Source organism: Lycium ferocissimum, unplaced genomic scaffold, assembly GCF_029784015.1.
Source record: "Lycium ferocissimum isolate CSIRO_LF1 unplaced genomic scaffold, AGI_CSIRO_Lferr_CH_V1 ctg4089, whole genome shotgun sequence".
Lineage (NCBI taxonomy): Eukaryota > Viridiplantae > Streptophyta > Magnoliopsida > Solanales > Solanaceae > Lycium > Lycium ferocissimum.
In genome coordinates this window covers 8,023-34,251 of record NW_026725561.1, presented here as the reverse complement: position 1 = coordinate 34,251, position 26,229 = coordinate 8,023, and the positions used below count along the sequence as shown (strand labels likewise).

Here is a 26,229-nt window from a genome sequence, read left to right as displayed (position 1 = left end):
AGTTTTGATATTTAAACTGTAAGTGCATTTAAGTATTTCATGAAACTAGGGCATAATACTCATAAGGATGAGAAATTCGTGGAAACATGACCAAACGTGGCATGGGGAAGAAAAATGGTATTCACATACGTAGATAGATGCCCCGCATACGTTATTAGCTTCAAAACCCAAAGAGAAATCCAAACTTTTGATAGAGAACTCTAATTCCTTCACTTGAACCCTCGAGAATGGTTTTCTTGAAAATCCATGGATTGCAGGAGTAAGAGATATTAATTTGTGTTAAGATAAAGAAATCATCAATATTCTGTGGCAAAAACTTACCTCGGATGATGGAGGGACTTTGAAGGAAGTTGGGTTCTTGAGAGCTTCCCTCTCTAAAGCAAGTTTTCGTATTTGGGGTGTGGAGAACGACTTAGGGATTTTAAAACGGATTTCCCGGTGCGCGGCCGCGTATCTGGAAGGCCCTACCATGTATCAAAAACATTGCCTCCGGTGCGCGGTCGCGCACTTGAAGCTTGGCCGCACAAACTGCGTAGTGCGCATAACTTTTTACACAGAGATCTGTTCGGCCCGGTCCTTATATGGATGGAAAGGTATTTCAAAAGTGCTACAAATTTTATCAAGCAAGATTTTTCAAATTTCCAATTAATAAAGGGGTTATAGTCGCTTGAAGTGAGACCTTATGCAAACTCACTTGAAAACATGCTCCGTAGTAGCTTCCGACTTTACTTTATCCTAAGACTCTTCTTATGCCTTGATTAGGTTTCAAAACCCTTTCTCAACTCCTCATATTGGTTCTATTATACTCCCATCTTACAAGTCAAACCTTAGCCCAAAAGTACGGGGTGTTACATTCAAATTTTTTAAGTGCAAATTATAAATAGGATTCACTGCCTATATTAATTCTTTTTTAATTCTCGTAATATCCTTAAGGGTCTATTGGGAAAGTCACCTGGTAATTGGAATTTAAAGTTACACAACCTAGTAACTAGACAGTATTGTAATTACAACAACTTGTTTGTTTGTTATCACACAATTACAGTATAATTACAAGCGTACTGTTTGATTGCACAAGCGTAATTACACATTTAGTTTAATTTAAAAATAAAATTTCTTATAAAAAATTTAAAATTAATCTTTGAAAAATATGTGCCTTTATAGATGATATTATATTATGTATTTAACAACACATTATTTCTTGAAAATATATTAATTAATAATTATATATTTGTGACTAATATTGTAACAAAAAGTTGATATTTATTTTTAAAATTATTAATATTTTAATTTTTATTTATTATAAAAATTAAAAGCAAACTTTTTTGTGAGAATATCATGAATTAGATGTTTGACAAAAAAAATTAATATTTATAAATATAATGCCATAACATTATTCAAATGTTTGACAAAAAAAAATGTATCAACCGTAAGTGAAAAATAAACAACATGCAGTGTGAAATAACAAGTCAACAGTACTAAAGCAAATAAATTAAAATAAAAAATATAACCTAAATTCAAAATCCATCCATTTTTTTAACATAACACTCTCATGTCAAATTCCAAAGGTACATAAGTAAGTTCCAGCGTAACTTGAGTAAATATAATTCAAAAGAAAGGGAAAATATAAGTTTATATATAACCTCATTCACAATGAAATTCTACATTAATAGCATCACTCATTATATGTGAAGTTTGTTAATGACTCATTCTATCACTCATTATATGTGAAGTTTGTTAATGACCCATTCTTTCTAATATTGAGAGATGTAGTTTTAAAAATTAGAATAATAACACAGTCATGCTAAATGAATAAAATAAGGAAATTAAAAAATACGAACAATTACATGAAATCACAAGAAGTAAAGGTTGGGAATGAGAAAAAAAGGAATGAAAGATAAATAATATAAAAAGAAAAATAATTAAAAAGTAAAAATAAAAAAGAAGTTAAAATCAGAGAAGTAAAAAATAAATTAAAATAAAACAAAAAAGAAAGGAACTAAAAGGTGCCCCTGTAATTATAGGGTGTAACTACACCCAATTCTCAACCCGCTTGAGAATCGGATAGTGTAATTACGAGGTAGTAACACAGAAGGTCATCCAATTATGGGTAATGATCTCTCAAGGTTATATTTCTTTTGTTTCGAAATAACAAGGTCACCCAACTTTCCCTATATCACATCAAAAGTCACCCAATATTTGGCAAATAAAATATGACATGATATTTAATTTATTCGACAGGGACTTTTACTTTTTTTTTCTCAGTCCACGTGGCAAGTAGACCCGACCCAAACCCAAATTAACTCTTATTAATGCTATTCTCTCTTAATTAAAATAGAGTTTCTCTCTCTGTGAAAAAAGTTGGCCCATCATTTTATTAAAATCGTATCGTCTTCTTTTTCCTTCTCTCATTTGGCGTGACTAACGAGCAAGTTGATGTTACAGAAGGTTTTGAGGGTGTCAATAACGAACAAGTTGAAGTCGCGGATAGTGTGAATGATGAACAAATTGCATTTCTGGTGTTATGTGTGTGCCAAGTGATGTGGGTGTTTCAAAAAGAGGCAGGCTTTTTAAAGAGAAGAGTCATGAAAGACTATGTTCAAGAAGTCACAAAGAAGTGTTAAAGAAGACGACACGATTTTAATAAAATGATGGACCAAATTTTTTTCAGAGAGAAAGAGAGAGAAACTCTATTTTAATTAAGAGAGAATAGGTTAATAAGGGTTAATTTGGGTTTGGATCGGGTCGGGTCTATTTGCCACATGGACTGAGGAAAAAAAAAAAGAGAAAAAGTCCATGCGGACAAAATTACATGCCATGTCATATTTTATTTGTCAAATATTTATTGGGTGACTTTTGATGTGATATCTGAATTAATACGTGATTACTACAACCAGCTACTTCTGACTTACACATCATAATTTAATTTGTAAAAAAAAAAAAAAAAAACTTTTGATGTGATATAGGGAAAGTTGGGTGACCTTGTTGTTACAAAATAAAGAAACATGACCTTGAGAGATCATTACTCATAGTTGGGTGACCTTCTATGTTACTATCATGTGTAATTACATCTTCTCAATTACACCTAATTGGCTAATTACCATCTAAGAATTCTTGATCAAACAAAGTGCGCTAAATCAATTAATTCACCCAATTCCAATTAACTGCGTGGCTTTCCAAACAGGCCCTAACAAAAAATATAAAAGGCTGAAGGGATCTTTTTTCGAATCTTTTTCATCCCTCTCTAATACTGGCCCACCTATGAAGAAACAAACTTTTTCCCAAAAAGGCAACCTATTAAAATCAGTGACACAGTCATAGGTAATCGGGAGTTGTTGGTGGCGCTGATTCTTTAACATGTAACACTTCCAACTCCCTAGTCTCTCACTTTCTCAGAATCTTGCACAGTCCATTTGATGGTTACTGAAAAAGAGGCTGAGATTTGCTGACTTCATTTCTTGGCTTGCATCATTCTATACTGTAAGGATCTTACTGCTGAGCAATCTTTGAATTAACCAAAATCCCAATCCCCCTTTTTTTGTCCTCACTTCAATTATGTCATCATGTGGCTAGCTTTGATTCACTTTCAAGAGTGGTTCTTGTTTTTATATTCTTTTTACTGCTTTTACTCTATTTAGAATCAACCAGCCATTGAATATAAAGCATGTAAGTTGCTGTTATGTAGAAAAGTTTTGATCTTTTCACCTTCTCTTTGAAGATGACATGATGAAAATGGGAATTGAGAGATAGCCTTGTGTTATTTTTTAATGTTCTATTCTTTTATAGTATCAAACTCATTTGGTTCTATGTTAAAGTTTTCGCCTTTCTGGGTGTTGCGTGGATGCCTTTTTGTCAAGAGTATCTAACTAAGCAATTTCTTAATCACTTTCCCTAATACAATTCCTTTTGCTGTCTTTACTTCAATTATCTCATGCCTCTGATTGACTTTCAAGAATGGTTCTTGTTTTTATCTTCTTTTTAGTGCTGGTTCTCTATTTAGTAATCAACCAACTATTGAATATAAAGAATGTAACTCGCTGTTATGTAGAAAAGTTTGGATCTTTTCACCTTATATTGAAGATGATATGCTGAAAATGGGAATTGAGTTATACCCTTTTGGTATTCTTAATGTTCTTTCTTTTATATCAAACTCCTTTGCTTCTATGTTAAAGTTTTCCCTTTTGGGGTTTTGCGTGGATGCCATTTAGTCAAGTGTGAGAGTATCCGCTGATTAATTTCTTAATCAATCTCCTCTCTCTCTTTTTTTTTTTTTTTTCTTTACCTCAATTCACTATGTGGCTCTAACTCACTTTCAAGGGTATCAAGCCACCATTGAATATAAAGCAAATAAATAAATTTAGTTGAAGTGTAGAGAGAACTTGGTCCTTTTTCACTTTCTGTTTGAAGCTGATAAGCTGAAAATGGGAACTGATTGATACCCGTTTTTGGTATATTTCATGTTCTTTCTTTTTATCAAGCACATTATCTTCTATGTTAAAGCTTTCATCTTTTTGTGTTTTCAATCACCATAGTTGTTTCTTTAATTACAGAATATATTTGATCTGATTAAGCGATGACTGTAAAATTGCTTGTATGTTAATTTCAGATTACTCTGCCCCAGGCCTTGATATAATGTGCTTAGATTTGGTGGTGTTGAGGTTGGGGATTCATTTTGTGTAGAAGAACCAGTCAGGGTAAGGCTCATTCCTTTTTTGTTTTTGGTTAAATTTAGAAAGATGGTCATCTCTTGTTTTAAATGGACCAGCATTCTTCTTCTTGTCTCTGATGCGTTCTATCACCCGTCTATCAATTATTCTCTGATATTTTGTTTTTTAAAATTCTGAATTCATAGTTGTGCTAGTGTCTTATGGCTTATGTCTGTGGCTAAAACTTGAAGTCAGTCTACTTGTTCTTATGTTTTCAATCTCTATGGGGTTTTGGTACCTATGTGTTGTACATTAGAATAGAGAGAATGACACTCCCACTGATGGTGGTTAAACATATGGTGTGTAAGTCATCTTTGGATGAGTTTAATTTCTATATACTAATAATATAAAAGAAATTTTATATAATCAGGTCACCTAAAAGATAATTACAAGTATTTGTCCATAAAAAGTGGTATTAGTGACTCGGACACTAGGGCTAGGTACCTGCTACAACATGTTAAAATACACTGATAGCGTAATAAGTAATGTATAGTTAAATCCTCTTTCACTATTGGGATTCTCATGCGGATGTTGAAAACAAAACTGTTGGTTATCTTATATTTTTTTGTTGGTTACTAGTTTTCTTCGGAAAAGGGGCTGCAGCATCTTGTAATGGTAGTGACACAGTGACACTATTCTCTTGAGAGAGAAGAGTTAGTTGGAAAGATTCAAAGATTCTTGAGTTGAGTGCCCAGATTTTTGACAAGTCGGAGAGTGAATGGAAAGTAAATGATTTAGGCTAATTGTAGTTAATCTCAAGAGCTAATTGGTTCCTCATGTACATGCTATCCCTTTTCTGATTGAAAATCAGTTCTGAAAGTTGAGGTTTTTTGACAAAGTAAAAAGAGGAAAGTCAGTTTGTAGGTTGATAGAATCTTCTTAAAGTGCTTTTTGTTCTTTTCTGCTTCTCCGTGATTCTTTTCGGTGCCATTTATTTGATGGTAAATTGCAGTAGTGTTTCCTAGGCTCGATCTTGGTATTATCTGTTCCAAACGTGGTGTCGTTTTTAGTTGTCCTTTGCCATATCCTATTCTTTTATCTAGTGCCATTCTCTTTTCTTGTCATTCAAGTATAATCTCGTGCAATTATTTCTGATTCATTTGTGGGGGTCTGTTTAGACTAAGAAAGAGTGAGTTTAAGAATTGCCAATTCCCTTAACTCTAACATCAACACTTCTCCAAGAGATTTTAGTACTGTTCCACACGAACTCCCAGATTGTGGTGTATTACAAAGGTTTCATTGGGGCATAATTATATATCTAATTTGTTGTTATTTTACTAAGGGGTTTGTATCTTTGTAGTATTTCTAGGGGATCTGTATTTCCTATATTGGCAGTTTTGAGTGCCGTGATATTCACTTTAAGTGTTCCAAAAGAATGCACCTTCAAGTCCAGACCAAATGCCATTGAGTTGTGTATTTTTGATCTGTGTTAGGATTGGCATCTGAAATTCGTGTTTCTGATTATCAGATTTTCTCAGGTCTGAGGATCTATAATCCTGCAATATATAAAGACATCAACTCCTTTTTACTTTCTTTCTTTACCTTATCAAGAAAAAAGACATCAACTTCTCCCTTACACACATTCCATTTCCACATTATCTGCATCTTGAGACAACTGCACTAATTGTAGTGGTGTTCATTACTAAAAAAGGATATCTTCATAGATACACTGAAATTCACAACTGGAGTAACGATAGTGAATTTTTTCTTCCGTTTTTAATTTGCAGATGGATGATGTAGCCAAGGATTTAACACTGGTACTGTTGGAGGGGCTGCACAATCGATCGTCGGTCACCCTTTTGATACAATCAAAGTCAAGCTCCAAAGCCAGCCCACTCCGCTTCCCGGGCAGCCTCCAAAGTACTCAGGTGCCATGGATGCTGTCCGGTAAACAGTAGTGCGGAAGGTCCTAGGGGTCTATACAAAGGTATGGGGGCTCCACTTGCAACTGTGGCAGCATTTAATGCTGTCCTTTTCACAGTGAGAGGTCAAACGGAGGCATTCTTTAGGCCTGAATCTGGAGCCCCTCTTACTGTGAGTCAGCAAGTCGTTTGTGGTGCTGTAGCTGGAACTGCAATTTGTGGTGCTGTAGCTGGAACTGCAGTATCTTTCCTTGCTTGCCCCACTGAGCTGATAAAATGCAGGTTGGACTCAACTTCATTTGAAGGTTTGAAGAATCCTGGACCTTATTCCTTATTAACCGTAAGCTATTTTTTCTTTCTTGTATTCGGCATTGATTTGAATCTGATTTGGGGAAAACTCAAATCAATGCCCATAAGTACGTACTATGACGAAGCAGTTGTTTCTCATTCGACACGATTGTACGAGGTCATAATCCACCCAACATGATCATCCGGGGTGAACAGGAATGGGGGATCCGATGCAGAACAGAATGTGATATGATGAGGAAGAATGTAACAGAAACAAAGACAGAACTGTTTGCCTACTCTCAACTGGCATAACGAGCCCCTTTATTCTGAATTAAAGAATTCAGAATCAACCAAATCCCCCAAAGTAAGATTCAAACCGACATTGCTCGTATAGTCTAGGTTACCACATCATACTGAGATATAGTTACCTGGAGTTATCTTCTAACTGGTGTGATAGTGTAAAAGAATTCTACCCTGTCACTGTATTAAGGTAAAAACTCTAATGAAAGTGCCTTTGTCATTTCGCAGATTGCAAGCACAGAGTGCATTGGCAAGTGTTGGCTCAGGGCTGTGAAGTATAGAGGGCCTATGGATGTTGCAAGACACGTTCTTAAATCCGAAGGAGGTGTTCGGGGTCTTTTCAAGGGCTTGTTCCCGACTTTGGCACGTGAAGTACTGGGAAATGCTGCTATGTTTGGTGTGTATGAAATGCTGCTATGTTTGGTGTGTATGAAGCGACAAAACAGTTCTTGGCAGGAGGCACGGATACTTCTAAGTTGGGAAGAAGTTCTCTTATAGTAGCTGGAGGGTTGGCTGGTGGTGCATTGTGGCTCTCTGTGTATCCAACGGATGTAATCAAGAGCGTTATCCAAGTTGACGATTACAAAAACCCGAGGTTCTCTGGCTTTGTTGATGCTTTTAGAAAGATTGTTGCATCAGAGGGAGTGAAAGGCCTTTATAAGGGCTTTGGACCGGCTATGGTGCATAGTGTTCCTGCAAATGCCACTTGCTTCTTGGCCTATGAGATCACTAGGTCTAGCTTAGGATAAAATTACCATCGCCTTCTCTCAGGCCAGCAGTCTTCTACTTCCAGCCGTTAACAAGGTATTATGATCTTTAATTCGTTAGGCTAATTAGCTTCTTTCCACTGATATGATGTTTAATTCCAATTAACTTCCAACTACAGGCAATTATGATTTATATGCAAATTTTGCACCACTTATTCAGGAATGAGAAAGAAGAAATTTCTGTAAGCCAAAGGATCATTACATATTTCTTGGGAATGATTGACTATTAAGTTGGTAAGGTTTTAAAAATGTTGCTTTGAGCTTGCGAAAAATATGTATCTTTTCATTCCAATTAATAGAAAAATAACATTCATTTGGTCAAAGATTCTTTGGAGCTTGGGGGGTAATTTTGTGTCTGTTATTTCCTTTTTCTTAGTTCATGTTCTATTCCTCCCTTACAATTAACTTGACCATGTTGACAACAGTATATAGCTTCGTTCTTTTAATTATCTTTTGGTTAGTGGCACAAAAAAATATGTTTTCCTTTAGTGATTCACACAATGTGATCAATCAATCGTTCATTGATGTACCTTAATTCTAAATTAGTTGAGCTTGGTTATATAAATCATTTGTATCTATTTTGGCAGACTCAGGTCCGTTTTATTGTAATATGACTACAAAGTACTAAACTTCAATCTCATCAATTAGTTTGAGGTCAGTTATAAATTCCATAGCTACTCTCTTTTGGCCGTATATATGCACCACAACCACGTGCGAATATATACCGCATGTGCCTCGGGAAGTATATAATAATGCTTGATCCATCATATAGTCAAATTGCTCCTACACAATCTGGAGATGATAATTTCTAAAGGAATCTTCATCGGTGCAGACAAAATCACTATTGGATACTCAGATAAGATGAAGCCTACTTCATAAAGTTAAACATAGAATTGCGGAGCATCAAACAAGGATTAAATATCGCAGACCAACTGAATTATAAGTCATACAGTAAAGCGGAAACAATTGTTTAATGGTTTTCAAATTAATAAAGAAGATATACAACATTATTTGCTCAGGTTGTTGAAGGCAATAAGGTCAAGATTTGACATATTTAGACAGAGATAAATCAATGTGTTGATTCTCAAATAAATACAGGGTATAGCTCTTAAATAAAGAGTATAACGTGACAATATAGTACATATAGTAGGATTATAGATATCTATCTCCTTGTGGGCGCAATTTAGATCACCTGTCAAAACAACAGGTTTCAACTTTTCTAGCTCCTGCAAAGCCACAGAAGATTTTTTTTTTTTTTTTGGGAGATTAGACGTTAACAAACCAAAATAGTAATGTCTAGAACACGAAAAACAAGATACAGCCGAAACAAATACGAAAGGGGAAAATCCACAAGTGGAAGTTAAGAACAAATAGTGCTAGTAGACAAAAAGTGGAAGTATCCCTGGCTGTATTCATTGAATGAAGGTTAAATGGCTTGATGATTTTGAATGGATGAGATTCAAGATGCCTATCCAAAAATGAAAAAGTCAAAAGAGCTTAACCTTGAAAATTGAGGTACCTGTAGACAAATGATACATGGTGCGTAAGATGTCAGTAAAGAAAGGAACACTTACTTTCAGGTGATTGCCAAGAGAAAGATCCCACTCTGTAATTCTGTACGTCTGATAAAGTACATCTTGTTAGTCATGTCCGTAAGAGGAAATGCATATACAAAGAAGAGATATAAGACGTAGTGAACTACTAATCGTCGTAGTCCATCACCAGAATTTGGAACATATCCACACAGTAAATAGAAGTCATCAAACTCCACCGTGACAAGCCGTCCTTCGGTATCATGATCGGGTATACCGAGACCATATCCGATAGAAAGTGGTTTAATCTGTCAAAGAGGATAGCAAAAGGATAATACTGGTTATATACCAGAGAAACCAAAAACAATTCAAGGAAAGAAGACATAGAAGCTCAATCTTCTTCCTTCTACTCTATTAGTAAGAAATATTTCTCAAAGACTAAAGTAAGGCACCCAATGGAGGGCTTGACATAAAAAAGATATCATAAAGGAAAAACAAGCTCAAACTGCACAGACTATTTAAAGACCTTGCACAAAGAAATGCATGTGGATGAAGAAAATGTACATTTATAATGAGTTACGACAGTGCTAATATTTGCCGTACTTTCGTATCCTTTGATAAGGTAGTCCATGTGGCACAATGAATGTACTCAACACTTCATCAACAATAAATTATAAGGTCCAAAGTATCTCAGAATGTTAAATTTTATTCACTGATAAAAATACAGTCACCCTCTTCATTGTCGTTAGACAGAAAAAAGGAACACATTGCTTTACTCTCCGACCGGATTGCTAGTAAAACAAGTGATTTACTATTCAAGCAACGAGGACAACTACTACTACTACACGCAATTCCAAGCTAGTCTGAATCAGCTATATGAATCCTTATAAATTGCTCGATTTCAACCAGTTTCATATCAATACTGCAGTAGAAGTTCTCCTTATCTTCTATGAAGATACATATCTCTAAATAAACCAAAAAACACTCCTAGCAAACACTGTAATCAGGGGCGGAGGGAGAGTGTTGGCTACGGGTTCGGCCGAACCCAGTTGCTTTTGTTCAAACTGTTTTGTATTAAAAATCTATTGAATATGCATAAATTGCTAAATTAGAACCAGGAACTTAAAAAGATTAGAATCCAGAACCCATAAGCTCCAAATCCTGACTCTGTCTCCGGTCCTAATGTAACGTACTAACATGTTACATCTCTACCGTAACCCAACTAGTTGGAAATGCATATATCTATATATAATCTACTTCCGTTGCATTTTCCTTTTGCTAAGTCTACATAGCTTCCGAGAGATAGTAGGTCTATTCAGACACCTTTTTAAGTCTACATACACCTTCAATGTGATTTTAAGTCTACCTTTTTCCCCTCTAACTTCTTCAAACTTAGGTATTACATTTATGGATCGGTGTATTTGGAGGTCCATGTTCAGTGCAAGCATGGTGGAGTTAGATAGTTTGACCTGTGTATGAAGAAGAAAATCCTCTTTTCTCAATCAAGAAAAATAAAAGAAAAAAAGAGAACGGTAAGGGCAAAGGATCATACCCCTGAGATGATTGCAGTACCAGATTATCCAAGCTTAGAGACACTGCACGTCCAAAAGCTATTCTGATAGCCGTGGAGACTCTCTTTGATCGCTTCAACGTCTTTTTCCTGCTTTCAAGAATCAGAATGTGAAATTAGACAAGAAAGCACAAATGTTTGCTGTATGAAAGGGAAAAAATCTCTATTGGTCACATAGAAATCTACACAGTATACAGAAACCATCACTGATGACCTAAACTCATTGATGGCTGTAAGCAGTTTCGTTCTTAACTATTGCACTAGAAGGTAATTTTCCATCTCTTTCAAAGTATACCAATAACTAGAGCTTTGCAGAACATAATTAAAAAAAACAAAAAAGAAAGCCTCCAGTTTTTATTGCGGTCTCCACAATAAAGATTCTGAGAACTCAGTGTGCCTTAAATGAAATATTGTGTCAACTAGGAAGCAATAGCCCCCTTATTAGTTAGAAATTTGAAAAAGCTTCCTTGATAAAATTTGTAGCGCTTTTGAAATACCTTTCCATCCATATTAGGACCGGGCCGAACAGATCTGTGTAAAAAGTTATGCGCATTTGACTGGACACTACGCAGTTTGTGCGGCCAAGCTTCAAGTGCGCGACAGCGCACCAGAAGCAGTGTTTTGCTACACGGTAGGGCCTTCCAGATGCACAGCCGCGCACCGGGAAATTCGTTTTAAAAGCCCTAAGTCGTTCCCCACACCCCAAATACGAAGACTTGCTTTAGAAAGGGAAGCTCTCAAGAACCCAACTTCCTTTAAAGTCCCTCCATCATCCGAGGTAAGTTTTTGCCACAGAATATTGATGATTTCTTCATCTTAACACAAATTAATATCTCCTACTCATGCAATCCATGAATTTTCAAGAAAACCTTTCTCGAGGGTTCAAGTAAAGGAATTAGAGTTCTTTATCAAAAGTTTGGATTTTTCTTTGGGTTTTGAAGCTGATAACGTATGTGGGGCATCTATCTACATATGTGAATACCATTTTTCTTCCCCATGCCACGTTTGTTCATGTTTCCATGAATTTCTCATCCTTATGAGTATTATGCCCTAGTTTCATGAAATACTTAAATGCTCTTACAGTTTAAATATCAAAACTTCGTATTTCATTCATGTATATCATTCTGAGCATCATGAACTCATTGCGTAATCCATGAATACTCATACCTTGATTTCCATGAGTCGTCAAGCATGTAACATGAAAATGTATATGAACTACTATTGCTATATTCCATGAATCATTCATGAATCTCATGTCTCATGAAAACTATACTATGTATACATGTTATGAATAAGATAATATCAACAACCAATTCAATCCCAAATAGTACCACACATGACACATCATTAATATCAATAATAAGGCTACACAATAAGCCACAATGGAATCACAATTCTCATCTCAATATCAAATCAAGTAAAGTACCGCAATATCATAGTCATGATATATCACTAGTCACCAATACTCAATGTCTCAACGTGGCAATGAGCCAAAAGTAAATAGATCAAGATAAGTCAATAACACAACAGGGTGGCTAGCCCTAAATCATTCAACAAGGCCCAACCTAAGACAATATCCGACCCAACTTGTCTAAACATACGCTTAGCTAATTGAAGTCTCACTATAAGGTAAACCGTAACCTATCTAGAGAGCCGAGCAACAAAGTCTCCAATAGTCAAACCTTAGTCTTTCCCTTCCTTTGAGCCTCGAGATAATGGAATTCTAATCATATCCGAATTATGAAATTAGAATCAAGAAGAAACATCATTCAAACCTATGAAATTAGAATCAAGAAGAAACATCATTCAAACCTTACTTCTATTCAAGACCTAAATCCCAACCTATGGAATGGGGTTTATGAACTAAAAAGACGAAATAAGAAATCTTTAGGTCTCAACATGAAATTAATGTTCTAGGTGATCAATTCCCATCAATTATAAGCTAAAAGGACTAACAAATCACTTAAATTCGGATTCTAGGCAAAATCCCCAAATTTGAGTATGAACCCTAACTTCCAATTCCATAAATTAACCACTAATTAGGAAGGAATCATGCAATAATAGATTCTAATCATCAATTTCATGCTTAATGAAGCTAACCCAATGAATAATTTAAGATTTAATAGCCTAGAATGAAGAACCCACAAAACCCTATTTTAATCCTCAAGCTCTTAATGGAACTAGCATGTTTAATGGATTCCTACAGTGATTAATGGAACAAGGAATGGAAAGGAAGGTGAAAGAACTTACCACAATGATTTTCTATGAAGAACGGCCTTGAATGCTCCCAAAAAGCTCTAAAGTCGGAATGGTATTGAATGAAAGACTTAGGGCTTTAAACACACATTTAATGAATCTAACTGCCCATCACCCGCTTCCGTGCTCACATTAGCGCTTCAACGGTCGCGCTTTTGCGGTCCACGTAATTACACATGGACGCTATGGTCAATTTGGCCACCGCTAAAGCGATACATTGGCGCAAATCGGTGCCGCCATAGCGGGCACCAGGCACTAGACACCATAAACTCCCAAGTTTCACTAATTCAACCCGAAATCCCAACTATCACCCGGGACCATCTGCTCACATACCATATATGCAGACATACATAAAAACACTCTACGAACACAATCGTGGCCTCAAAATTTCCAACGAAGGTCTCGTTGACCGAGTCAACCCCCGATACCTCAAAACTAACTTTCCAACCCAAGTCCCAGAATGCACCCGAGTGCATTGAGAACCAAACCGAATATACGCACAAATTCTAAAAGACCATCTAGACCTCTCGAAATCGACGGATTTCCGAAAAATGTCCGTTTACCCAAAAGTCAACTTTGAGTCAACTCTTTTTCGATTTAAGCTCAAATTTCCCACAAAGTCACCCAAATCATAACCAAAGACCTCAGGAAGCGTGTCAACGGTCCCCTCGGGTCAAATGTGAGCTAAACAAGCTTGGGAAAGGGTCAAAAGCACCGAAAAGGCTATAACGACCAAACGGGTCGTTACATCTAGTAATTACCACCAACCACCTCTATTGTCACAATGACATTATCATATTCATTATTATAAAATCACTTTTGTGGCTGCTAACCAACATTGCCGTCACTCATATACACAACAATCGTCACCAGCCACCACATTACAGTATAATATCTTGTGACGTAATATTTAAATTATTTGTTCGAATTTATTTTGATTATTTATTTTATTAGAAATAACGTTAAAATTTAAATGCAAATAAATAAATAATGTTTTTTCTTTTTTATGATCTAAATACACATCTTAATGTTAAGACATCTTAATTGAAAAAAGGAAAATGACAGATTGTTTCAAGCTACAAAGTCCGATGAATCCTGAGAGGAGATGCTTTATACATGTGTGGATTGTGGAATGACTTTACATCTAACGAGTAAAATTAGAGGCAATTAATGCAACGTAAACAAATAGCGCTCCGTGTGGATGCTTTTTTTCTTTTCGAAAGCATGAATACATAGTCACGATTTCAGTCAATACCAATACATGCACCCTTAGTCTTTATATGATGCGAGGCTGGATTAGTAAGGGCAGTAAATTTCAAATAAGTTGCATAAACGGAAAAATGTTTCATGCACTCAATAAGTAAAAATATTTATAGAATCATGCCATTGATAAAGTCAAATGTGCCTTGACTCATAATGATGATTTATCACAAAATGACTCTTGGTATCAAAATATTGAACAACTTATAGCAATTTATTTACTATTTGTTTACATTCATCAAAATATCTAATATGTTATGAGTTCAGTTCATCCTGTAAACGTTGATTATTCCTTTACCCTTGCATGTTATTGTTGAATCGACTCTATAGTGTGAACTCAATCTTAGAATCTACCGAGCATTTATTTTGCTATGGTATTTATGCTCAATTGGTTTGGAAACAGTAATTATTGAATGCTACAACTAAATTGGCGAAAGAGATACAAGTAAATTTTTATAATAAGCATAAACAAGTATTCAAGTAATACGATAAAAATAATAACTAATCTATTAATTTTTATTTTTGTTTCTAATAAATGAGGATTATTTTGGTAATAATCAAGCTACTGATCTTTAATATTTGTTTAATTGAAACATATACTTTTAATGGTAATTCCTCTTATTTATGAATCTTCACAATTATAATGAATTAATATGCTATTACAACATTTGAAACTTAGAACTTGGTTTGGATTGGCTTATAAGTTGGTCAAACCCTTTTTATAAGCCATTTTTAACTTAAATAAGTGTTTGGCAAAAATAAAAAATAACTAAAATTAAGTTAAAAAGTGCTTCAAATAAGCCAAAAACAAGAAGTCGTTCAACCCCAATTTTAAAGTCATTTTGGCTTAAAAGTCATTTTGGTTTGACCAACAACTTTACCCTTTTATCCGTTATATTTTTAAATTTAATTCCAATCTACCTTACTTAAAAATCCTTTAAACACTTTTGTCCAAACACATAACTGTTTATTTATAAAATAGCTTTTAGCACTTAAAAAGTACTTTAAGCACTTATGCTTAAAAGCCACTTTTTCCAGCTAATCCAAACAGACTCTTAAACTATTATCCCATAAATGAGACATATAATTTTAAAATAGTCTAAGCGTAGCCTATAAGTAGAGCTGTCAAAACGGGATGGTAAAAAAATGCGGACTTTGAAATTTGACAAGTTAGGTCGGGCTAGCCCACCATATTGATGGGCCTTAATCGCAAACCCCCATCCCGTCCACTACGCTATGGCTGGGCAACCTACCTTTTTAATTTTTTTTCATAACTCTTTAATTTAAATTCTAATTTAAAAATGCTAACATAAATATTTACAAGACAATATTATATGATGTTACAGTCAAACCTCTCTATAATTGTCATTCGTTATAACGACATTTCACTACAATGGCTTGATTTTCTGCGGAATCGATTTTTCATGTTATATTTACTTATACATAGAAGATTCATTTACTTGACAGTGATGACGTTCATTCTGGCAGACATTCTTTGTAAAATTACCTCTTTATAACAACCATACTCAAATATTGTGTAATACTCCCTCCAATTCAAAAAGAGTGTCCACTTAACCTTTATCTTTTGGTTCAAAAAGGGTGTCCACTTACCTAATCAAGAAAGAATTAACATTATTTTTTCAAATTTTCCCTTATTAGGTATTAAATGATCAAATCCCAATATTTATTTAATTTGGGATAGTTTAGTCAAGTTACTTATTTTTTAATTTGAAATAGTTTAGTCAAGTTACTTATTTTTTAATTTGGGATAGTTTAGTCAAGTTACTTATTTTTGCCTGGGAGTTATTATTTTCTTAAGAGGCGTGCAAATGGCTAAGTGGACAATCTTTTTGAACTGGGGGAAGCAATCTTTTGTAAGAAATATATTAGTATAAAAATAAAATATTAAAATATTTATGGTAATCATCAAGGAAAGCTTCAATTCCTTTTTCTTGAAAGTTTGACAAAAATCTTCGTTAATTCAAGCGTTATATTATCACTAAGATCTAGAATTTACGAAACAACCTACTGATTGTAGAATTCTAACGTCAAACTTGAAATTAATTTAAAATGCATATGCTCCTTAATACGGTACAACCAGTTATGAATTTATTAGTCACTTCAATTTTTATTAATGAAACAGAAAAATCAATCGATATTTTAAAATTAACAAGTATTTTGTTTTCGTTTATAACATATATAAAAAAAGTATAGAAAATTAACTTTATGTGTACTTTTGTTTATAACAGCTAAATGAGATCTAAATATCAAATGTCAGTATACATACATAACAACACCTCACTATAACAACTATGAAATTTTCGAACAAACGCTGCCACTATAGAGAAGTTTGACTGTACTACTTGCTAACCAAGTCTCAAATCCACAAAAATGATTCTAATAATGCTTATTAAGTTTGACTTCAAGTAAAGATTTGATTGTATGACTTTGGCATGAAATCTATCATTCTATGCAAATATTTTGGGTACAACTGACAAGAAAACAATCTTATAGGATCAAACCTTCTGCGAAACTGAATAATTTTTGACATTATTAACACTTAACATAATAATAACTGATATCACTCGAACCAAATGCATATATTAATAGCAAATTAAACAATTAATAATTAGCAATATAACTCGGTAAATAGGAATATTAACGTAGCTTTGTTCCAATATCTCAATAAAACACATAAGAAAATGACAATATTCCATCCATTTAAAGTAAAAATAAACTTCTCAAAAAAACTTCCATGACACTTATGGTGTATCCAACACTAGAACATTATCTTCATCGAGCACATCTGAATCTGCTTGTGACAAGGTTATCTTAACATCTTCACTTTCTTTCTATTTTTTTATTTTTTAATTAAATATTTTTATTTTTGAGGCACACGACTAACTCACATGCTCAAACAAACCCATTTAGCTCATATGACACTCTACCTATAACTGACCAAATATGCACATTTCAATAAATTGAAGTTTAAATATATTTCTATATACACCACAATTATATTACAATTAAAACTTTCAAGTGACATGAGACCAAAAATACTATTCTCTCATCTCAATTTGTTTGTCCTAATTCTTTTTATTCCATTTAAAAAAGAACGTCCTTTTTTTTTTTTTGGAAAACTCTTTAATTTCAACTTTTTTAATATTCGTATTAGACTATAAGATTAAAAGAGATTTTGATACATTATACATATTTTTAATTTAAGACTACAAGATTCAACATTTCTAAACTTTCTTAGCTTGTTTGGTCAAACTTCTAAAATCAACTTATTTTGAAAAATATTTTTAAAAAAAGTACTTTGGCGAAAAACATTTTGTGTTTGGCCAATTAATTGAAAAAACACTTTTATAAAGAATTAATGTTTGGCCATGAAAACTTTTAAAAGTATTTTTAAGTGTATTTTTCTCAAAAGTGCTTTTGGACAAAAACAAACTTTTTTAGGCTTTTGAAAAACTGCTAACTACTGCTATAGAATCATTTTATTTTTGCAGTCGAAAAGTTGGCCAAACACCTCACTTTTTTAAAATAAGCACTTTTGGGGAACAAAAAGCTTCGCCAAACAAGCTATAAAACTCCGTGCTAAGTCAAAACCAGATAAACAAATGAAATGAGGGACAAAATTAAAAAATCACTTGGTTTCCTGCTTAATTCCTCCTTTTATAAATATAGAAACTTTGCCTTTCCCACAAATATTTTTCTCCATTTCTCATTAAAAAAAAAAAAAAAAAAAAACAAAAACACTAAGGCAAATAATATGCTAAACAATATTTCTATGGCACCGAAAAAAACATGTTCCAGCTTATCTTCTACTCCTATTCCAATTAGTAAGAAAGGACCAAAATTATTCTGTTAAACAGTTCAATCATTATCTCATAAAATCTTTAATTTTCATTTTTTTTTTTTTTTTTGTGGAATCTGGGAAGTTTAGCTAAGAATTAAATGAAAATAGTCTCAATATCACTTTCTCAAAGAATTCCAAAATCAAAATCTCTGGTAAAATGTTTTTCAAGAAAATATTTTCTCGAAAAATAAGCGAGTGTCTTACTTAGTTTCTCGGGTTTGGTAAGGTTCTTGAATTTGGAGTGCAACTTCCAGTGGTGGAGGAGGCAGGGTGAGAAATAGGGTATGCTGCAGGGGGTGGGTGGGTGGCTGGGGAGGGGTGGTTGGGATGGTGGGTGAAAGGGATGGGGTGGGAGGTGGGTGGTAGTAGGGGGTTGTGGGGTTGGGTGAAAGGGTGCAGGTGGGGTGGATAGTGTGGGAGGTGGATTGGGGGATGCATTGGTGTGGTTTTATTGATTCGAAAAATGTTTTTTGTTTATGTTTTAAGGAAACATTTTCTCCAAGATATTTAGTGCAACCAAATAAGAGAAAATAAGAAAACATTTTCCGTCATTCCCAACACCCTCAATGTATCTGTAGTATTATAAAGTGTGTGGTTGCTAATGTTAATGTGTTTGTAGTTGTGGATGATGGGAATTGTTCAAAGGAAGCCAAAAGCCCTATAAATATTGGGTATGAGGAAAATGGTATGGAGTATAGAGTCTTTTACTTTGGATAAACTTCTTTCATTTTTTTTTTTTGAGTTTGTTGTATTTATGGGTTTTCTTGATTTGTGAAATGATCAATTTGGTTATGGGGTCATGAAAATTAGGAAATTACTGTTTCGTGCTCATTAATCCCAAAGATGATGATGGAAAAACCAAGTCTTTATTTCAGGTAATACCTTTTTTTATGTGCGTGTATGCTATGTTTGTTTATAGGTTTGAGTGTTATGTATATTTATATATTCAATTCAATCAAATATCTTTAATGCCAACCTAGTTCGGGTTAGTTTTATGAGTTCTTTTTGTACGTTTTGCCTGATTCTTTCACCATAATTAGACTATTTGTAGTGAATGTGTATAGTTCTGCATATGGATAGTTCCTTTAGCTTAGTTCTTGGACACAACTTTTACATGATTCTTGCTCTTGTGCTTGGAACTTGTTGAGGAAATTAAGAAATGAAATGGTAATTTGATAAGAAAAATTAGAAGAATTTGGTTGGCATTTTGTTTCCAGCATTATGCAAATCTGGTGGTACCATTCTCCGAAGTAAATGATTGCTTGGTTAATATTAGCTCTGTATTTTCGAAGATAACTTCCTGCTTGTCTCTGTCAATACTCAAGTCTCAACAGAGTTCTGCCAGGAAATGGTGTCTGGCATTCTAAGTGTGCGTCGGACCATAATTTAATATGTTTGTGTAGAGCATCGACAAATAGATGCATCAGTAATAGGGAAAAAGCGTGGCATAGGGTGATAGGGGAAAGCTGTTATGTCTGTGCTTTTGCGATTAATTGACCTTTCTATGCAGTGTTGTCAAAGGCGCGCTTAAGCCCTGAAGCGAGGCTCAAAACATGTTGAGCGCTTCACCTCGCTTTATGTGTGCTTCAGTGTCATCATCAAGGCTCTAAGACATACCTTTCCTTGCCAATGAGCCTCTCTTGAAGACGTGACACTAGATAATTGATATTTCACTTTATCGCAATGTTTTTACAATTTCTTTGTCCATATATTTGTTATTCATGCTTATTATTATTAGTCTTGGACTAAACATATATATATTTGTATTTTTCCACCATTGCGCCTTTTTCCATTAAAGCGCACACTTTATTTGTGCTTTGCGCTTAAAGCCCCAGGCAGACCTTAGAGCTTTTTTGTGCTTTTCGCTTTTGATAACACTGTTTCTAGGTCCATTGATTGACAAAATCAGAACAGGGCACATTACGTGTTGTGTATCAAATGAAGGTTGTGTTACTTGCTCTGGTGTTTGTGGTTGTCTTTTACCCAGTTTAATAGTTGTAGACAAATTGGCTGTTCTAATTGCTTACGCTGAGCTGAGCCTTCGCTAATCCTCACTTGTTTTCTGTCTATGTTGTGGCAGGAAGTATTGAACATTTATTCAAAAGAGCATCCGGCCATGAACTATGCTGCAAACACAGGAAAAGAATCACAATTCCTTGAAAGATGTGTATCAAATGGGTATCATTTTTGCAATAAGAATTATCAAAGTAGGATTTCACAAAATTTTCGGATGAATTACAATCTGCATTTTGAATGTTGATAGCTTTTGCAGGAAGTACCGCACGCTAGTTCTGAAAACCAAAGACAGACATAGACCCTGGGGAGGTATACACTCAAGCATTGCTACACTTGTACTTATAATGTGCTACGTGGGATAAATGGAACTAAAAAATTCCATCCTCCAGGTCATTGAGCATGATGGCATGTATATAGATGATTTCTACGTACTAACATTACTACTTTAGTGTACAAGTCTGTGTGTTTCTGAAGATTTGCTGGTTTTATATAATAGTCTGTCCCTTATATCAGTAGTTATGATCTAATGCACATAGTTTTAACTGAAATCTTCGTCTAATTTTTTTTTTTTCTCTTTTCAATTTGTCAAGGTCATTGCTGCAGTCACTTGTCAAATGGTCCCAGCTGACATGCAATTTGCTGAGGTTCCTCCTGCTGCTGTTAAATCGGTGTACCAACTCAAGGTCATCTAGTTGTTCCCTTGCTTTAATATGAATTAATGTTGACTTGTGATTGTCGCTTTGATTCACAGTCATGCATCTCTAGCTTTCAAGAGCTATGGATGCAAAACTGCAAATATTGCTGTCAGAACTGTGAACTTTGGGACAAACATAGATGTAGTTTTCTGTTTAAACTTGTTAAACTTTTTCTTCTTTATTCTTTATTTACTCTTCTCTGTCCTTTATAGGAGAGATGCCTATTACAGACCCAAATTAACCAAATAAGACTATCCATCATTAACAGTTTAAGCTTTTAGATAACACCGTATACATCATTCAAGAATTCCTTCATAACTATTCTGAATTTCTTACAAGGTGCAACTATTTTGTAAGTTCAAAAAGCTTAACATTTCGATGCTTTTAAACATCTGCATGCATTAATTTTGAAAAAAAAAAAATCACAATTGATAATTCTCAATGGTATAGGAACTTGGGACAGTATTAACACTTTGAGCTTGCAGGGGATTGGTCACTTAATCTATTTGGAGCTGAGAAAAAGATTGCAACATGTGGGTGTTCGAACAGTACTTTGCTGGGGAGATAAGGAGTCTGAAGGATTTTGGCTTAAGCAGGTAAACCTTCAATGATGCTTGTATGAGATTGAAATATAACCTATCCTTTGTATTTTCTTAATACAAAAGACTCTCAAAAAGCATGCTTTATAAGATAAGTTTCATATTTTTTATGACCTTTATCAAACCAAAAACCAAATATATCAAAATGCATCATGGTATTTACCCTCTGATGGATCCCTCTGCATTCCCCATGAATAGTTTGATATTGATAACCCAAATCAAAGAGGTGCATAGATGCTGTTTGTACTGCCATATGATAATAATTACACATCTTGTGAGCACATGCTTACACTGCTGTTACTACACTTTATGATATTAAGCAATATGTGTAGGGCTTTTCAGTTATTGGTCAAGTCGACACAAAATGCCGAGCTCGCAGGCTCCCTATGAAGGCTGATATTCGGAAAGCATTGTGTTTCCCAGATCTCATGATTTCTCATTTCAATAAGGCTAACTTACACGATTCTGCAGTATATCTAAATCTGAAGTTCCCCTTAAAGCCTTCAGAAGGGGATTGCCAATCTCTAGTTCTCCAAGAGCAAAAGGATACTCTGTCTGAGGGAAATGACCATTCCCAGCACAGAAATCAGGCAACTAAAAGCATGGCCTTTAATTTTCATCTTGTATCAACTCCACGGTAAGTTTTTTTTATCCCTGCAACATTACTTATTTGTTACACATCAAAACAAGTTACTAGCTCCATGGTGACCGATAATCTTATAAGTTATAACCCTTAATTTTCTGTCTACATCAACATTAGCTTTAGTAATTTTTGAATTTGAAAGATAGAAATTAAGTCTACAGCATATCACGACCAGTCCATCCATGCGTATCAGTATTCTCATTTCTGTATTTCTTTCAAGATTGCCAAGACCTTCAACCTGGAGATGGTGCTGTCAGGAGCAGCAAGCACGGGCACATGGGTTTCAAGGAAAGCGAAAGCCAAGCTTTTCTGAAGAGATGTTCCTGTTCAGCATCAGGATCAAAGAAGAGGACTTGGGAAACGTCATACACTTCTGTTCAATCCAAAAAAATAAAGGGAGGTCATCAAACTGACTGCGGCTTGCATGCTAATGACACTAGTTTAGAAAGTGTTATGGGGAATAGTTCTTCTGCAGTTTCTAAGAGCAAATGTCAGGTAGATGTTACTCCTAACAACAGTTTGACAAGCCACTTTCTGGGAAAGAATGCTGAAGAAGCTACAGCAGTTAATTTGACAAATGAAGGTCACTGTAGTCAAGGCATTTCTTCAAGAGGGACAAGCTTCAGAATTATGCTGATGAACATTGCTGATGATAGTAAAAAGGCAAATTTGACCAAGGTACTCTAATTACCGACTTTTTCCCCCGATACTGTTCTAAGGTCTGTGTACACCCCACCCTCCACCGACAACACTTGTGGGAACCTATTGGGCATGTTGTTGATGATGATGCTTAAGCTTAGCCCCTTTCCTAATATAAATTTGTAAACAGTGTTTGTCACTGATTTGAGGTATTCTTCTCGTTTTATTCTTCCTTTTAAATGCACATTTATGCTGCTTATGTAGATAATCAGAGACCTTGGTGGAGATGTTACTTCTAATGGAAGTTTAAGCATACACGTAGTCACTGGCAAAGTGAGGAAAACCTGGAATTTTTGCTCTGCTCTCTGCTTAGGGTCAGTTTCTCCTCCGGATGCTGCTTGCTGCAACTTTTATGACATTTTCATCTATCTTGAGTTCTTGACTATCCATAAACTGAGATTCGTTGTTTTTCTATTTTCTTTTGTCCACTGTTTCAGCTAGGTCACATGTTGTCCTTCTTTATCAGTAGTAATATCGAGAGGGGAAAAACAAAAAAAAAGCCAGGAAAGGAAAAAGCATATAGCTTTGTTAATTAGGCTAAAGTAATAGTTCAGAATAGTCAGAAGTAAGTCCACGTTTTAAGTCTAGCTCAATACCGGCCATGGCCATGTGAACTACAGTCAGTGAGGAACGATCAAATCAAAGACAATATTTTACTTTATTGGATTATTTCTGGTCGATTGATGATCATTTCTTTCTTAAGGTTACTTTCAGCTTTCCTTCATGAAAAGGATATTTTGTATAAGATGGACGTCTTAAGAGCGTGTACAAATTGTCACAGCACATGCAAATAACAAATTAGGGAAAATTTTAATGCAGATCCAAACCTATGTGAAATCTAGGTCTGCATCCATTAGGACAACTTTTTGATAAGTTGATTTTGGTTGTGCTTTTAGTAAAATATGTAGGAGTATCATGGCTGGAAATAATTTGGTGTAATGGTGCCAAAATGCTAAGATGCTATTCAAATGTCCTTGGGATTTTTAAACTCAGGCCTACTGTCTTTACTTTTTCTAAATGTATAGACAGTACTTCATTTATTTACTTCTATTTCTTGTTCTTCCAGCTTTACTTTTTGGTTTCCAGAATTACATCTTGTAAGTAGCTAGACTTCTAAATTTGATGGCATGTTTTCTCGCTTTTGGTCTTGTGGGAATGTCATCAGAGCTTGGATACCGTCACCAAGTTGGTTGAAAGAAAGCTTCCGGAATGGCAAATTTGTAGGTGAGTCAAAACTGCTAATTATGACCTTAGTTGGAATACCTTGGACATTTGTTGATCAGTCCCATTGGTTTTTTCAGATGAAATGCCATTTATTTTGAGGGATGAAGACTATGAACTGAAGTACAGAACTGAGCTAAAAGGGGCAGTTATTAGAGCAAAAACATACCCCCAAGCTCTACTCAAGGGTTATGACATATGCTTTGCAGCTCATGTTCATCCTCCAGTTGGTACCTTATCAGCCATTGTGAAATCTGCAGGAGGAAATGTGAGCTAACAACTTAACATTTACTTAACGAAAAAGCATTTTTCAGAATATTCAGAATGTTTTTCTGGATTCATGTAGCTGATCCCAACTTGTGCTGGACTAGGACGAAGTTGTAAAAAATGATTTTTATGTTCCAAAATCATGTCAAACTTGAAAGAACACCAGCACTACAGGATAAAATGAAACTAAAGGAATGAAAGAACACTGGCCAAATTTCTTGGGAGAATTTGGTTCTATGGCATCCTTACATTTTATAGATTTTATAGCTCCATTAAGCATCTATCACATGTTCAAGTCATGGAAACGTACCTCTTGCAGAAATGCTAGGTAAGGCTGCGTGCATAAGGCCCAATGTGGTCCGGCCCTCCCAGGACCCATGCGTAGGGGGAGCTTAGTGCATCACGCTTCCCTTTATTGGGGATCTATTTTTATGGACACTTCTAGGTATATAAAATACTTATCCCAATGGACATGTTTAATTTCCTCTGCAATATTATGACGTGCATTTCTTATCAAATTCTCAGGTTATACGTGGACTTGATCAAGTGAAAGATGAATCTAAAGCCATGTTCGTCGCATGCGAAGAAGACATGGATGAAGCATTGTCAGCAGTAAAGAAGGGAATATGGACTTTCAGCAGTGACTGGTTTATGAACTGTGTCATGAAACAAGAGCTTGACTTAGGAGCTCCTCAATTTGCAGATTCCCTCTAATGTACAGATAGAAACATGAACAAACTGATCTGATAAATATGAAAAAATGTGTATATTTCTGAGAAAGGAATTAACTTAGGATTAATGTATATATATGCTGTTTGTTATTGACAGCTGGGGAGAAACATAGCAGATGTTTTCATTTCTTCAAAATTCTAATCTCTTGTCTATATGATCAATCCATCATTTTTTTGCACAAAGCACATACATGATAACAACAACATGACCTACCCAGTGTGTAATTCCACACGTGGGGTACGGTAAGCATCGACATAGATGTTTTCAAGATATAAGTGCATTGGGTTCAATTGTTAGAAAGTCCTGGATTTGCCTTTGTCTTTCTCCATAAGTTTCTAGAATTTACATTACATTATCAGCCCACCCTGCTTCAGGGACAATAATACACCCTTTTATGGGCACCATGTCTTGTTAATTGTTATATAGCTGTTTGCACAGATATTTTTTTCCTTTTTCTCAAAATAATTTCACATATTGTTTGGCTATATATTTGACTGGTTTCTCGATTAGTCTTTTTTTTTTTTTTTTTTTTTAAACCTGTCTTAAAAAGACTAAATGAGAAACCAGTCAATATATAGCCAAAAAATATGTGAAATTATTTTGAAAAAAAGGAAAAAAAAATCTGTTCAAACAGCTATATAACAATTAACAAGACATGGTGCCCACTGCCCATAAATAGTGTATTATTGTCCCTTAAGCATGGTGGGTTGATAATGTAATGTAAATTCTAGAAAGTTATGGAGAAAGACAAGGGAAATCTAGATTTTTCTCACAATATTTGATTGGTTTCTCGATTAGTCTATTTTTTTTAAACTCGTCTTAAAAAAGACTACCTAAAACAAGTCAAATGTAAACTTAAGAAATATTTGGTTCTACTGTCATAGTCTTTTTAAGACGAGTTTAAAAAAAAAAAAAAAAGACTAACCGAGAAACCAATCTAATATATATGGATAAATC

At 34.7% G+C, this 26,229-nt stretch overlaps 1 protein-coding gene, 2 long non-coding RNA genes and 1 pseudogene across 3 annotated transcripts; 3 read left to right on the top strand and 1 right to left on the bottom strand.

Annotated features, from left to right (window-relative positions):
• Positions 1–6,430: 6,430 nt before the first annotated feature.
• Positions 6,431–7,902, top strand: LOC132044262 (mitochondrial carnitine/acylcarnitine carrier-like protein; annotated as a pseudogene).
• A 976-nt stretch (positions 7,903–8,878) lies between these two features.
• Positions 8,879–11,446, bottom strand: LOC132044261 (uncharacterized). Its single transcript, XR_009412093.1, has 3 exons — positions 11,005–11,446; positions 9,623–9,760; positions 8,879–9,542 (listed from the first exon to the last, which is right to left on the bottom strand). It is a non-coding gene; the product is annotated as an uncharacterized LOC132044261 (long non-coding RNA).
• Positions 11,447–18,462: 7,016 nt separating this feature from the next.
• LOC132044258 (uncharacterized) lies at positions 18,463–19,281 on the top strand. Its single transcript, XR_009412091.1, has 3 exons — positions 18,463–18,552; positions 19,020–19,085; positions 19,211–19,281. It is a non-coding gene; the product is annotated as an uncharacterized LOC132044258 (long non-coding RNA).
• A 467-nt stretch (positions 19,282–19,748) lies between these two features.
• LOC132044256 (uncharacterized) lies at positions 19,749–25,368 on the top strand. The gene is made up of 12 exons (XM_059434745.1): positions 19,749–19,767; positions 20,288–20,364; positions 20,481–20,578; positions 20,673–20,725; positions 20,996–21,099; positions 21,597–21,707; positions 22,043–22,347; positions 22,611–23,031; positions 23,257–23,454; positions 24,162–24,276; positions 24,354–24,541; positions 25,066–25,368. Exons 1-12 carry the CDS (start codon positions 19,749–19,751, stop codon positions 25,252–25,254), a joined length of 1,878 nt encoding a protein of 625 aa, XP_059290728.1. The 3' UTR covers positions 25,255–25,368.
• The last annotated feature ends 861 nt before the right edge of the window (positions 25,369–26,229 follow it).

Bases quoted from the DNA above. Each gene is read 5' to 3' on its own strand.
- LOC132044256 (XM_059434745.1), top strand. The intron at 23,455-24,161 runs GTTGTTTTTCTA...GTAAGTAGCTAG, and splicing joins CTATCCATAAACTGAGATTC to ACTTCTAAATTTGATGGCAT. The intron at 24,542-25,065 runs GTGAGCTAACAA...TCAAATTCTCAG, and splicing joins TGAAATCTGCAGGAGGAAAT to GTTATACGTGGACTTGATCA.